Source organism: Thalassophryne amazonica, chromosome 15, assembly GCF_902500255.1.
Source record: "Thalassophryne amazonica chromosome 15, fThaAma1.1, whole genome shotgun sequence".
Taxonomy (NCBI): domain Eukaryota; kingdom Metazoa; phylum Chordata; class Actinopteri; order Batrachoidiformes; family Batrachoididae; genus Thalassophryne; species Thalassophryne amazonica.
In genome coordinates this window covers 67,064,110-67,080,347 of record NC_047117.1, presented here as the reverse complement: position 1 = coordinate 67,080,347, position 16,238 = coordinate 67,064,110, and the positions used below count along the sequence as shown (strand labels likewise).

Below are 16,238 nucleotides of genomic sequence, written 5' to 3'. Positions count from 1 at the left end.
GCATTTATTGATGATGTAATGACAGCCATCTCCCCAGTGCCTTTACCTGACATGCAGCCCCATATCATCAATGACTGTGGAAATTTACATGTCCTCTTCACGCAGTCATCTTTTTAAATCTCACTGGAACGGCACCAAACAAAAGTTCCAGCATCATCACCTTGCCCAATGCAGATTCATCACTGAATATGACTTTCATCCCGTCATCCACGATTGCTTTTCCTTAGCTCATTGTAACCTTGTTTTTTTCCTGTTTAGGTGTTAATGATGGCTTTCGTTTAGCTTTTCTGTAACTAAATCCCATTTCCTTTAGGCGGTTTCTTACATTTCGGTCACAGACGTTGACTCCAGTTTCCTCCCATTCGTTCCTCATTTGTTTTGTTGTGCATTTTCGATTTTTGAGACATATTGCTTTAAGTTTTCGGTCTTGACGCTTTGATGTCTTCCTTGGTCTACCAGTATGTTTGCCTTTAACAACCTTCCTATGTTGTTTGTATTTGGTCCAGAGTTTAGACACAGCTGACTGAACAACCAACATCTTTTGCAACATTGCGTGATGATTTACCCTCTTTTAAGAGTTTGATAATCCTCTCCTTTGTTTCAATTGACATCTCTCGTGTTAAAGCCATGATTCTTGTCAGTCCACTTGGTGCAACAACTGTCCAAGGTGTGATCACTCCTTTTTAGATGCAGACTAACGAGCAGATCTGATTAGATGCAGGTGTTAGTTTTGGGGATGAAAATTTACAGGGTGATTCCATAATTTATTCCTCAGAATTGAGAGTCCATATTTTTTTCCCTCTGCTTGGTCTAAAAAAAAGTAACCGTTACTGACTGCCACAATTTTTTTTCTTGATTTCTTAAAGCCAGAAAGTTGCCATTTGAAAAGACTTTAGTTTTGTGTCATGTCTGATCTGCTTTTTTCCTACAAAATTAAACAACTGAATGAACATCCTCCGAGGCCGGTGATTCCATAATTTTTGCCAGGCGTTGTAGAAAGCTCTTGGGCCCATTGACATTGTGTTTGATGCCAGACAGCTACAAGAGAAGTGTCAGGAGCAGAACACCGATGTCTACTCTACCTACCACACTCTGACCAAGGCCTTTGGTACTGTTTGCAGAGAGGGCCTTTAGAAAATCATGGCAAGTACAGATGCCCCATAAAGTTACATAATGGCATGCTCGCAAGCGTCCAGGACAAGGGAGATACGACTGATCCTTTCCCTGTCTCAAACAAAGTTAAACAAGGTTGTGTCCTTGCATCACCTTGTTCAGCCTCATGTTCTCAGCCATGCTGATAGATGCCTTCAGAGACACTGATGTAAGCGTTGGCATCGGATTGATCGCGCCGTCGTCAACCTCAGGAGGCTTGGAGTGATAACCAAGGTTTTAATGGACACCATCAACAACGACTGTGCTCTCAATGCTGCCACAGAGGATGTAATACAGCACTGACAAGTTCTGATGCCTGCAACAACTCTGGCCTTATGATGAGCACTGAGAAGACTGAGGTAATGCATCAACCAGCTCCAAGAAAGCAATACTCTGAACCCAAAGTCACCAACAGGCAACGACTGAACACAGTAGACAAGTACACATACCTCAGCAGCACATTCGCCAGAAACACCATCGTTGATGAAGTCAACGCCAGACTCGCCAACGCCGGCACCACCTTTGCCAGACTGCACAAGAATGTTTGGAATGAGAGGGATTGCCATAGAGACCTAGATCAAGATGTACCAGGCTGTTCTCACCACACTGTGCTATTGTTGTGAAACATGGACCGATTTTCAGCGTCACGCCAAAAAGCTAAACCACTTCCACACCACCTGCCTCAGCTGTTTTGCGAGTTTCAGTACAGGAAGTGCTCCAAAGGTGGACAGAAGAAGCATTTCAAGGACATGCCTAAAGCCTCATTAAAGGCCTTCAACATAACCACAACATGTGGGAGCAGGCGGCCCAAGACAGAGGAACATGGCAATCAGCTGCCCAAAGGTCCTAAAGCATGCAAGGCCAACAGGACCGCTGTGGCTGAAGAATGCAGGCAAGCCAGGATGAACAGAGCTACCAACCCTGCAACAGCTGCCACCATTCCTTGTCCCCACTGCCAGAGATCCTTTCAGTCATGGATTGGCCTGATCAGTCATCCCATAGAGCCCAACTCCCCTAATACTAGGATGAATAGATGTCTGTCATATTGAAGGACAACAAGAGAGAGAGATTAAGGAGTGGCTGCCGTCTGGCCACCCTATCATACAGACCTGATTGGTGGATTGCTGCAGAGATGGGTGTCCTTCTGGAAGGTTTTCCCTCCACAGACGAATGCTGGAGCTCTGACAGTGTGACTGAGTTTTGTCACCTCCCTGACCTTCTCCCCTGATCGCTCTGTTTAGATGGGTGACCAGCTTGAGGAAGAGTCCTGGTGGATCTGAACTTCTTCCATTTATGGATGATAACTGTGCTCAATGGGGCCTTCAGAAGGAGCAGAAACGTTTCTGTACCCTTCCTCAGAGTTGTTCCAGAAACGATCCCTTTGACTTCATGCTCTGACAACTGTGGAACCTTACATGTAGAAAGGTGTATGTCTTTCCAAATCAGGTCCAATCAACTGAATTTACCCCAGGTGAATTCCAATTAAGCTGTAGAAACATCTCAAAGATGACCAGTGGAAACAGGATCCACCTGGGCTCAATTTTGAGCTTCATAGCAAAGGCTGTGAATACTTATGTGCATGTGATCTTAAGATTTTTATTATTTAGTAAATTTGCAAAAATTTCAGAGTTTTTTTCCCCCCACATTGTAGTTACAGGGTATTGTGTGTAGTATTTTGAGGAAAAAAGTGAATTTCATCCATTTTGGAATAAGGTTGTAACATAAAATGTGGGAAGTGACACTCTGAATACTTTCCGGATGCACTGTATATGGGAACAGGGCTTAATAGAATCTTTAAGCAGTCAGAGTCTTTAGATTAGAAGAAGAAAAAAAAAAAAAGAATTATATATATATATATATATATATATATATATATATATATATATATATATATATATATATATATATAAATACACAACACTAGAAGGAAAAACCCAACCAATGTTCTGTTTAAATTGAACAGTGGGAGTTATAAATTGCAGCACTTGTATGTATTTGATGACCCCTGCAGTAAATCACATAATGATCTCACAAGAAAATAGTGTGTACTGTACTATCTTGGGGAGGAAGAGAAAAAAAAAAAAAAAAAAACCCACAAATGAGCCTCACAGGACTCAATAAATTACCATCGCAGCAATGTTTCCACCTGTGAATAAAAAAAAAGAAAAAAAAAGGAAGCTCCAGTTAAAGCGCCAGCTTCTATTTTCTGAGACAGTAAAATATCGAGTAAGGCGGTGTGCTGGAACACTACACTCACCGACACTGTGGCCTATCAGGGAGAATTTGGGCCACTGGAGAGCTGTGGGAGTAATTTCACAGCTCATCAACCAGCACCTCATCATAGAACACCTTTCACTAGGTTTGTAGTTGGACACACAATATTACTGCTGTGGTTTAACTGACAGAGGGGCACGCTAAAGTCAGAGATGCACAAATAAACATGCAACAGAATACGGCCATGAGCATTCTGACAATTGTATTTTCCGGAGTATAAACTCTTACTGAAGTAGGAGTTGCATCAGCCCCCCCCCCCCCCCCCAAAAAAACACATCAGATAAAATAAAAAAAAAAAAAAAAAAATGCATGCAAGTCAAACCAGCTTGTAAGTAGTGTTTAAAACATGGTGCTGCTGCTCCATGCATCAAGAAGCAAAATGAATTTATTCAGCACATTTACTTATATTGCAAACACTGTTAGCGAGCAGAAGATAAAGGGAAAATTACTGTTATTGTATGAGGTACAAAATGTGAGTAAACTGGTTTTTGTGACCACTTAATCAGTGAGGTAAACATGCAATGTAAGAAAGAATCCAAATGAATTAGTTTGAGTATTTCGGCTGATCACCTAAAATCATGTCCACCATTATTTTCATTTTAATATACGCTGGGTAGTGAATCGTGGCGACGTGCACGTCTATGCAGTTCGTTCAGCTGAAACTGAAGTGTAATTAAAATGAATATCCATGTGGTATGTTTTCTGCAGTTTTGAGTGTCAGGAACTTTCACCGTTTATAACGTTCGTTCCTGTTTTAATTATTCTGACAAAGTGCATTAGTGTCGCACAGCCGATGTGCAAGCGCATCATGATGAGCTGAACATGAACAGCTGAAAGATGCTGCAGATATGAGTCTGACCATTTTCTTGTTGCAGTGATAATATGCTGAAACCACACTTACACAGGCGGTTTTAGCAGGTGGAACGGGGCAACAGCCCATCCCCCACCATGTTTTTGAATTTGGAATCAGTGAATGAGAGCCCCCAGGTGCAAATATGGCTGAGCTGTTAAAGAATGTCTTGAAAAATTATGGATCATTACAAATATTTGATTTGACGGCCCGGTCACACGGCATACGACAATTCCTGAACGAGGGGGGGGGGGGGGGGGGGGGGGGGAGTCAAATTGTTGAGAAAAGGTGGACGAACGAGCTTTATCACTGAACAGCCTGTGAACCAAGAGCAGAAAAGAGGAACAAAACTGGAGCCACTGCATGTCTGCATCTCTGCGTTACAGGACTCTGCTAGGACAGAGCTCATAGCGCCTGAGTCCTTGAGAAACTGCAAATAGAAGCCCGTGATCCGATCCACTGGAGATCGGTGATCACATTGGTGGATCCACCTGCTCTGGTTCCTCATCCAGAACAAAAGAGGGATCATCTCCATCATCAGAATCCTCACTGACAACACGCTGCGTGCTCCAATTTAAAAAAAATAAATAAATAAAAACACGGTGTGCCGTATCACATTACTAGGCCATATATATTGATTTATAACAAAACTATCAAAAGGGGGAATAAATAAGTGTAAAGGTGACTGAATATATCAGAGCAGTAAACTGATCAGTCCGTGTGAATGCCGCGCATTGTAAGGTTATTTCCATCAGCTGATCACTGAGCTGCTGATCCACAACAGCTCTTATATAATCTGAATCATCTACCTGTTGCCACATGTATATAAGGGCTGGATTGTCATTCCTAAACTCATTAATATGGATGTGTCGTGGACATGAATGAGCGAAGCTTGTCAGCATCTCACCATGTCATTTAGGTTCTTCAGACTATTTTGAGTAAATGCTTCAGGGGAGCATTAGCATGGCAAAAACCTTTCAGCTTGGGGGGGTCCGGCCCCTAGACCCCCTCCTTTTTAAGCATTTTCTTTGCCTCATACTTGGAAAACCTCTGTGCCATCTAACCATGTCCTTGACTTTTTTCAGTAAAATTGTTGGGAGCATGACTAAAGCCTTTTAGCTTCTGGGATAGCGCCACCCTCCCAGAACCCCCGCCTTTCAGCATTTTCCTTATTTTGCCTTTCAGCTTGTGGAGTGCTCTGCCCCCAATACTCTCCAACTTTAAGCATTTTTCCTTTTTTGCTTTTCAGCTGGCCCCCCATTACAGCCCTCTTAACCCCCTGCCACTTTAAGCATTTTTTAAAAATGTAGATGTAAATTAATATTCAATGTTTTCAGCAGGGATGTACAATATGGCCAAATTATCGTATCTCAATATTGTCATGTAAATGTCACTTAAGCCTGGGTCCCACCGAATAATGAACAATGAAAAAGGAGCCATGCATGGTGTGTCACGATTATTCAAAGAATGACCCACATTTTCATCTATGACGTATCCACTATGAAGGTGCCACTATGTGCCTCTCTGTACCCCGCATGTGCCACGTAGCAGCCTCTAGTGAGCCGCCACGTCATTACAGCCTTGAATGGCTCGCATCAGCCACACTAAGCCACGTAGTGCCCAAAAATAGACACGCCATCACAGTTCCGCTGTTGTGCGCCAGGCTGCTGTCCACCTGTAATGCACCAGACCAGGTAGAGCCGAACCACGGGTTCCTAGAGAGCCGCCTCTGTCTTTTCTTCTGTGGCTTTAAACACACAAAACTTCATCCGTTTATTTCTGGGGGGAAAAAAAAAAAAAAAAAAAAAAAAAAAAAAAAAAAAAAAAAAAAAAAAAAAATCGCTCTTTTGCGCGTGCACTGCTGTTGTCCTTTCATGGACAGCCGCCTCAGTGCTCTAAGTGGCTTGCAACAGTCATTTTTACAACATGATTCCACTTTTAACTTTGTGTTAGTTTATTTCTGCAAAAGCACGTGGTGCCGTTCTGCATACAGAATGAGGTGGCCGCTTTATTATATACACCTGTGGATCATTTTCAAAATATATTTCTTTATTTCTTCCGCAGTTTACAAGTCACCATATACAACTTAACTTTGCGTTATGTCTTCAAAATTGGTCTTCTGCGCGCTCTCCACCTGTGTTGCCGCAAAGCTTCTGCTCTTAGCTGCTCCACTGGAGTTATTATCTTTCATGGTTTTAAACACACATCCACTTTAACGCAGTCACCAAAATTTTAACTTTGGGTTCGTCCAATATTGACTGAAAAAAAAAAAAAAAAAAAAAAAAAAAAAACGTGATCTGGTGTTCTGCCTAAATGCTCGTTTGAAGCATGATGAGTCACTGCCTCAGTGCGCACACACAGCGGAGCTCATGTGATCCATTACAGAAGTGATTAGGTGTTTTCAGCATCCAAGGTTTGACAGAAAAATGATTAATCTGCTACAAAATAATTTTATAGAGTCCAGCACACAGAGCAGGTGGAATTGTGTGCACAATAGCCTCTCAGGTACTGCGAAGGTGCCAGGTGCACAGATAATGGACTTAGACTCGTAAGCACCACGCAAATGCCTCTAAGCCGTCGCAGTAACTTGAACACAAACTGCGCCACGCTGTTGCTAAATTTGGAACTTCTTGAAATTAGCGCCATGCTCAGAGAGGAGCCTCGTTAACTAAAGATAATGCCTCCAACAGCCACGAAAGTTGAAGAAACCCTCTCATAGCAAAGAAAACATGCTGCGTGGCTCCATTATTCGGTGGGACCCAGGAGAGTTCCCATGGGATAAAAAGCTTTTCAACCTACCATCCCTGGTTCTCAAGACCAGGCACCTAAATGGCTCTACTCTTTCTTCAATAAAGATACATATTTCAGTGTACCTTAGTAAACACGAGTAGAGTTCCACCTTAGATTTGGAATGTATAATAGAAGATATACCTTAATTTTCATATCAATGATATGACTGATTTGACAAAGTGCAGCAACCGTGAAAATTAAACATAACGGTAATAATACCACACTCATAAGGTTAGGACACTGTGCCCTCCAAAAGTATTGGAACACTTGGAATTCCCCACATTTTAATTTGCCTGCCATTTTAAATACAAGAAAAATAAAGAAGTTTCTAAAATTATCTTCCTCAAACTGAAAGCAAATCTCTAAAACCTGTAAATAATGATCAGTTTTGACAGTTTTCTTTAGAAAAGTCAGGGGATGGAAACATGAAATTTCCAAGTCAATGAATATGCCTTAGACTATTTACATCAATTATGGAGAAATACAAAAGTTTTTCACCAAAACCTCAAATCCAGGCTTCCATCTCAAATGTACTTTCTGGCAAATTGTAACTTGAACTTTCAGGTCTAAGAAAATCCTCTACACCACTTCTAAAAAAAAAAAAAAAAAAAAAAACACAACTCATACTTAGATATAGAGTTGAGCATTATAAACAGCCGTTTGATAAACAGGATGATTTTAACTTTCATATTGTAAAATTTCCTTGTATGAGTAGTAACATACCGAGCAAACCTACATATGGTGTTTACACCTCTCAATTAGTCAGAATTGGTCACATCTGTGATAATTACTAAAGTTTTTTCCACTAGACACCATAAACTTACTAGTAGTTTAGTTAAAAGGGTTTCTGTATAACAATTGGTTCTTCAGTTCAAAAGATTTTCTAATAGACATCAAAAAATATCCAACTTTGAAATCCCCCCCCCCCCCAAAAAAAAACATACATGTGCTAGTGTAATGTTTAACACTTTAAGTGTTTACTGGGATGATCAGCTGTAATTACATGCGTTCCCACACGAGGGCAAAGCTACTGAATACTGTGTTAAAAATATAGCAGAAGAAGAAACAGCCAGATGTGTAATGCTAGCAGCTGCAGATTTGGTGATTAAAACGGCCGCCGTTTCTCTTTTCTGCAGATATACAACCCCTGGCAAAAATTATGGAATCACCGGCCTCGGAGGATGTTCAGTTGTTTAATTTTGTAGAAAAAAAAAAAAAAAAAAAAAAAAAAAAAAGCAGATCACAGACATGACAAAACTAAAGTCATTTCAAATGGCAACTTCCTGGCTTTAACAATAAGAAATCAGGACCAAAAAAAAAAAAAAAAAAAAATTGTGGCAGTAACGGTTACTTTTTTAGACCAAGCAGGGGGGGGGGATGGAATCACTCAATTCTGAGGAAAAAAATTATGGAATCATGAAAAACAAAAGAACGCTCCAACACATCACTAGTAACATCACTTGAGGTTCACAGGCTTCATCTCAGGGAGCTGGTTCTATCATATAACAAAATGGTTGAGAGTGCCCATTCTGTCTACATACGTCAGCTGGTGTCTGAATAAGAAGAATCCCAGAGTGTTGTTTGATACAATCAACTCTCGTATGTCCTGCTGCTTCAGTTACTCCTGTGTTTTCTGAGACTGACAGCAATGCTTGAGTTTTTTCACTGACAAAATCAAGTTGATTAAGGATAAAATTCCACCCTCCCTGTGTGGTACTTCTATTGTTATTGAGCTTGCTCCCAGCATTTGGTCTTCATTTAGGGCTGTGACACTTGCTGATATTTCGGCATTGGTGAGCAAGATGAAACCTTCCTCTTGTTCATTGGACATCCTTCCCTACAGGCTCTTTAAAGTATTTGATGTAATTGGTCTGTGCATTACTAGAATGGTAAATCTTTTTGTCCACCGGTGTGTTTCCCAGTGCTTTTAAGCATGCCATAGTGTTGCCTCTACTGAAAAAAACCAGGTTTAAATCAAATGGAGCTAAGCAGTTTTAGACCTATTTCTAAGCTCCCATTCCTGTCTAAGATCCTCGAGAGGGTGGTTTCAGACCAACTGACACTCTTCCTGGATCAGAATAACATTCATGACAGGTTTCAGTCCGGTTTTCGTAGACAACACTACGGAAACGGCTGTTTTGAAAGTGTCCAGCGACATTATGATGTCTGCTGATGCTGGGAAATCCACCGTGTTGGTTCTTTTGGATTTGTCCTCTGCCTTTGATACTGTTGACCACCAGGTCCTGCTGAATAGACTGAGGGATCATGTCAGACTGTCGGGATCAGTTCTTCGGTGGTTTTTGTCATATCTGTCTGGGCGCAGCTTTAGCGTTTTTGCTAACCAGATAAGGTCAGAGTCTGCGGACCTGTTATGTGGAGTCCCTCAGGGTTCTGTATTGGGCCCCATTTTGTTTTTATTGTACTTGATCCCTTTAGGTAGGATCATTCAAAGATTTACTGATGTCTCTTACCAGTTATTTGCGGATGATACTGCTCCTTTAAGCCATCTGAGATTAAGAGGCTTGATTCCCTCCTCCATTGTTTGGTGGAAATTAAACAATGGCTAACGAATAACTTTCTTCAGCTTAACGCAGACAAAACAGAGACATTGGTTATTGCCCCTGATGCCCATATTCCAGGTATTCAGCAGTACTTGGGAGACCTGTGCCAGTCTGCTAAATCATGTCTTCGAAACCTGGGTGTCATTTTTGACAAAGACATGTCGTTGGTACAGCATTGTAAACAGCTGACGAGGAATTGCTTCTTTCAATTAAGAAATCTCTCTAAGCTCAGGAAAATGGTGTCTTGAAATGATTTAGCGCTTATTATTCATGCTTTTGTGTCAACACGTTTAGACTATTGTAACAGTTTGTTTTCATGTCTAAAGAAGAAGGAGTTGCGTCGACTGCAGTTGGTACAGAACTCTGCAGCAAGAATTCTGACAAGCTAACAGAAGGACTCATATTTCCCCAATTTTAAAGGAGCTTCATTGGCTGCCAGTGTCCTTCAGGATCAATTTTAAAATTTTGGTTTTAACTTTTAGAGCTCTACATGGCCAGGCGCCTCCATATATCTGTGACCTCATCCAGCCTTATGCCCCTGTCAGGGCTTTGAGGTCTGTGGACCAAAATCTGTTGATGGTTCCTCGCACCCATTTTGCAACCAGAGGAGAGTGATCCTTCCAGGCTGTTGCTCCCAGGCTTTGGAATGGTCTCCCGCTCTCTGGACTCTGTCAATACTTTTAAAAAGCCAACTTAAGACTTTTTTTACTCAAGCATTTGCTTAGCTTTTAGGCTGCTCTGTGATCCTATGTTATGTTTTTATGTCTCGGCCATTGTCTGATGTTTTGTGTGGTGTACTGTGCTTTTATGTTGTGAAGCACCTTGTGGCTCTTGTCTGTGAAAAGGTGCTATATAAATAAAATTTACTTACTAGTATTTTGTTGCACCACCTCTGGCTTTTATAACAGCTTGCAGTCTCTGAGGCATGGACGTAATGAGTGACAAACAGTACTCTTCAATCTGGCTCCAGCTTTCTTTGATTGCTGTTGCCAGATCAGCTTTGCAGGTTGGAGCCTTGTCATGGACCATTTTCTTCAACTTCCAGAGATTTTCAATTGGATAAAGATCCGGACTATTTGCAGGCCATGACATTGACACTATGTGTCTTTTTGCAAGGAATGTTTTCACAGTTTTTGCTCTATGGCAAGATGCATTATCTTGAAAAATGATATCATCCCAAACATCCTTTCAATTGATGGGATAAGAAAAGTGTTCAAAATATCAACAAACTTGTGCATCTATTGATGATGTAATGACAGCCATCTCCCCAGTGCCTTTACCTGACATGCAGCCCCACATCATCAATGACTGTGGAAATTTACATGTTCTCTTCAGGCAGTCATCTTTATAAATCTCATTGGAACGGCACCAAACAAAAAAAGTTCCAGCATCATCACCTTGCCCAATGCAGATTTGAGATTCATCACTGAATATGACTTTCATCCAGTCATCCACGATTGCTTTTCCTTAGACCATTGTAACCTTGTTTTTTTTCTGTTTAGGTGTTAATGATGGCTTTTGTTTAGCTTTTCTGAATGTAAATCCCATTTCCTTTAGGCGGTTTCTTACAGTTCGGTTACAGACGTTGACTCCAGTTTCCGCCCATCCGTTCTGTTGTGCATTTTCGATTTTTGAGACATACTGCTTTAAGTTCTCTGTCTTGACGCTTTGATGTCTTCCTTGTTCTACCAGTATGTTTGCCTTTAACAACCTTCCCATGTTTGTATTTGGTCCAGAGTTTAGACACAGCTGACTGAACCACCAACATCTTTTGCAACATTGCGTGATGATTTACCCTCTTAAGAGTTTGATAATCCTCTCCTTTGTTTCAATTGACATCTCTCGTGTTGGCGCCATGATTCATGTCAGTCCACTTGGTGCAACAGCTCTCCAAGGTGTGATCACTCCTTTTTAGATGCAGACTAACGAGCAGATCTGATTTGATGTAGGTGTTAGTTTTGGGGATGAAAATTTACAGGGTGATTCCATAATTTATTCCTCAGAATTGAATGAGTCCATATTTTTTCCCCTCTGCTTGGTCTAAAAAAGTAACCATTACTGACTACCACAATTATTTTTCCTGATTTCTTAAAGCCAGAAAGTTGCCATTTGAAATGACTTTAGTTTTGTGTCATGTCTGATCTTTTTTTTTTTTCTACAAAATTAAAAAACTGAATGAACATCCTCCAAGGCTGGTGAGTCCATAATTATTGCCAGGGGTTGTATGTACTTATGTCTCCATGCTTTATTTTTTCTTGTTCCCCCCTTTTAATATTATATTTAAGTAAATATTGGAGAAATGGGGTACAATTAATTATACCTAACAGCTAACGTTAGCTTATCTAGCTGGCCTTAGCAATGTTCATTGTAGCTTACAAAATAGTTGGTTCCTTTGTGTCTTATCCTTCTTATGTCTTATTACATACACCTTTTTCTTGAGCTGCTTGGGTGGGTAGGGAGAGTTCCCATGGGAATTTAAAAAAAAAAAAAAAAAAAAAAAAGGTTTAACCTACCAACCCTGGTTCTCAAGACCAGGCACTTAAGTGGCTCTACTCTACAATTGTACATACATTTGTATACTGGCATAGTTCCACCTTGGAACTGGAATATAAGATATACCTTATTGATGAAGCTGGATTTCATATTTCTCCCCCCCCATTCATTTATATCAAGTTGTAGAGATTTGCTTTTGGTTTGAGTTAAGAATTTTAGAAAGAAAAAAAAGTATTTGAAATGGAATAAACAAATTAAAATATGTGAAATACCAAGTGTTCCAAAACTTTTGAGGGCAACTGAGAAACACTGAGGAGCAGCATCTGAGATCTCATATATAGTGCAGCAGATGAGAATATTTAGAGTGGAATCCCACAAATGGTGATACAAATGTCAAATTTGGCACACAATCCATAGACATCAATTCTTAAAAAAAAACAAACTGATTGGCCACTTGAATTTCCAAGAGGCAGCCAGGTAGGGGTCAATTGTAGAATTACACAGGGGTCTAAATCAGGGGTGGGCAACTTGTTCCAGAAAGGGCCAAGAGGGTGAACCTTTTCTTTGCAGCCACTGATTCATATCAGTTTGATCAGATGGACTAAATTGGTTTACATTAAAAGATGCTCCAATCATATAGAAAACTACACATTTGCCTGATCATAAAGATTCCAAAAAAGGTATAGTTTGGACTGTGACTGAATGTTATGGAGTTATGAGGTAAAAGCAGCATTAATGGTGTCAAAGGTCAGTTTCAGTTTGTACAGGGATCAAAAGTTAAAGATGCCCCATTAATTTTGCTCCAGCTGTATTTGATGCTAGTATCACCATTTGAAGGATTGTTTCAGTTATCTGCTGCACTAATAAGCCAAAAGAGAATGAACCAGCTGTTGTCTGTTAGTTTAAACATGTGTATATTAGCCAACCTGAATTAAAGGAGAAATGCTGCTGTTAACCTGGACTTCATTTCTGGTATAAAATATGGTCATTTACTCACCAATAGCTTGATGTGATTAGAAGTCCATAGTTCAAACCAGGCCCAGGAAAAAAAAAAAAAAAAATTATATATATATATATATATATATATATATATATATATACACATACAGTTCTGCGTGCGCTACGATGTCATTTGTATACGCATAGTCGACGTAAATCTACGATACCGGCCCAGCAACGCCCTGGTAAAGTGATAATATTGAATAACTAATGTTTTGCTATATTTTCCTGTATTTTTTTTTCCTCTTATTTTTTGATAACTCTCACAACTGAGGGGGCAGGATTGATGGCGTGAGGGGGCGTCGCCTCCAAACGCCCCCTCGTGGCGCCGGGTCCGGTTCAAACCACGTGTTCAGTTCAAATCTGGAGCAAACATTTTTCTTCTTCTAAAGGTGGAAGAGAACTTCTTGTGGGACACAGCACCAACTACTGGACAGGAGCAACCTAGCAGTCAATGTGACACCGATTTGAAAATGCAGGTCTTTCATCCAGACGTGTTGTGCCGTGACATGTCAATCATCTGTGTCCAATCAGATTTCAGGGGAGTCTAGTGAAAAGCCTCCACTCTAGCTCCACCCATGCCAGGAAGTGTTTGACATTTGAACGTTTCCCGTTTCACTGTGACTGATAAATTGGCACTTCCTGTTTGATTGTGAGCTTGCCACCGAGTTCCCGTGAGATTCCATGGGATCTCATCTGTCAATCCAGAAGTGTTTGAAATTTTAACATTTCCTGTTTTACAGTGGATTTGAAAATTGGCACTTCTTGTTTAGGACGCCCTGTACCTTGAATGAGCTTCGCTCATATTATATTTAATAAAAAATAAGAAGCACACGTAGGAGGCTATGGCTGCTGCCTCTGCTGTGTTCAAGTACCGTCAGAAATTACAACTTGTTTCTAATTCAGCAGTTGCTTGTAGCATGAGCGTGGTTTTAATTTTATTTTTGGTCAAATTAATTGTATCCACATGAAAGATTAATACTGGCGTATATAAGGTTTCTGAGCCCAGTAAAGCTGCCCCCCCACCCAGATTAAAAAAAAAAAAAAAAAAAAAGACTATGAATGCACCAGCAACACTCAAACCAGCTTCTGTATTGCGTGAAAACATTAAGCTGGTCGAATGAAGTCAAACTATAACGCCAGCGTTACAAAAACAAAGCAAATAATTAAAAAAAAAAAAAAAGGTCAAGTATTACAGCAAAACAGACAAATTGAGGTTTTCAGCGGCATTTGTTCAAAGTTTTCAACAGTTTAAAAATCCTGAGGAAGCGCCAGCTGCAGGAACGAAGCTGTGCAAAGTTTAAACGATGCCAACCAAAGTCCAAATTTCATGTTTCATTTGGGCTTCGTTGCTGTTCATTAAGTGCCATGTGACCGGGCCTTCGAAAAGTACCAAGTAGTCAGTGAGAGAAAAAAAAAAAAAATTCTGTAAAGAAATTTTGTAATTGAAATGCAGGCCTCCGAATCATAATCTAAATCAAATCATGAGGCGCCTAAAGTTTCCCACCCCTAGTGAACAAAAGTTCAATAAACTGTTTGACACTGAACAGGCAATTGTAGCTGACTTGCCATTGTTGCTGTCTCATGCAGCTTAAACAAGTGTTGTTCTGAGTAATAATGTTATATTCAATCTTTCCACAATGTGATCTTTCAGTTTGAGAAACTGATTTCTTAAATTCACTCATTCTCTATAACTCAGAGCTCCTCCTGTTTTACAGAAGTTGACACCACATTTAAAAGGTGCACTGCCACCACCTTCTCCAGACTGTGAACCACAATATCTCAGTCAACATACAGGAGCAGCGTGCAATGCGTAAAGAGAGCAGACAGATGAAAATGCAGTATTTAATAAATAAGGTACTTCATAAAATAAGTCGCAGGACCTCCTAAACCAGTTTTAAAAAAAAAAACCCTGATTTATAGTCCAGAAAATGGTATATAATTTCACACAGCCCAATTTATATTGTGCTAAAGTTTCAGTCAAATTCAAGTTGCTGTTACAGATTAAACTCATCCATTTTTCACCAGCAACTGTCAAAATCACAAAAGGTTCTAAGAATGTAGTTACTCACACACCGTCAACAACCCTGCGTACATCCATCACATACGGAGGAAGACAGTAGAAGACTCCAGGAGGAGGATGAGAAGACAGACCATGACCTGCCAGGTCCACTGCCACATATCTAAATTCTATTTGGTAGGAAAATTGAGAATACATAGTCAAAAGGAGGGATAAATAAATTACAGAAGGTTTTAACTGCACAGTTCTCTGTATCCTCTCTAACAGATTACCTTTTGGTAGAAGAGGAATGAGGGTGTTGAATGAGCCACAGTTGTCAGCCCAGCCATGCAGGCACAGCACAGGCCGACCGTGGTCAGGACCCCACACTCTGCCTTTGATCTCTCCCCATGGGACTGGCACAGACAGCTCTGAAACTGATCACAAGACAACTTCAATATGCAGCTCAAACAAATCAATTGAAACATTGTGAGTAGTGATGTATCATTCATCACTGAATGATACTCAAACTATTCATTTAACTGAAGAGAACAATCTACATCTTCCAGAGCAAAGATTTGTGCGTCAACCGCTGCTTGAAATCAAATGATCAGTTCAATCTGCTAGTTCACTCAGGTTAGGTGTACATCCATATGAAGTTATGAATTTCATAATTACAGTCTACAGTCAGTGTAGGTCTGTACACCCTCTAGCAAGTTGCTTTTAATAAAAGACTGCACATAACCCTAAAACACAATGATGTCTTTCGATTAAGCAAATTACAGTCCGTGTAATGAAAACAGCAAAATTACAGCATCTCACGTCATCTACCATCTGCTACTGCAGACAACCACAATAACGGCTTTTTTTGGATACTCGACATGGGAATGCAGCATTACCCAGAGGTATGCAATATCAATTTTGCTAAAATTACGTGACAAACATCACAGTAGTGCCCACATCGTTAATATTTTGCAGATATGTGGTCCTTGCATAAGGGAAGAGTTGATACAATTCTGAAGCAGATCTGTATAACTTACCCAGTATTTCAAAACCAGCCTAATGACATCACAAAGAACAAGACCCCGGTTTAAAATTTATATATATACACACACACACA

The 16,238-nt window shown here is 40.3% G+C and overlaps 1 protein-coding gene across 1 annotated transcript in view; it reads right to left on the bottom strand.

The window, feature by feature from the left end:
• The window catches only part of LOC117526278 (serine hydrolase-like protein), a 39,032-nt gene that overhangs the window by 17,059 nt on the left and 5,735 nt on the right, over positions 1-16,238 (bottom strand). The window contains exons 2-5 of the mRNA XM_034188334.1: positions 15,412-15,555; positions 15,196-15,309; positions 3,410-3,451; positions 3,279-3,298 (exon numbers count right to left, since the gene is read on the bottom strand). Coding sequence (XP_034044225.1) covers positions 3,279-3,298; positions 3,410-3,451; positions 15,196-15,309; positions 15,412-15,555 — 320 coding nt within the window. The remainder of the gene's footprint in view (positions 1-3,278; positions 3,299-3,409; positions 3,452-15,195; positions 15,310-15,411; positions 15,556-16,238) is intronic.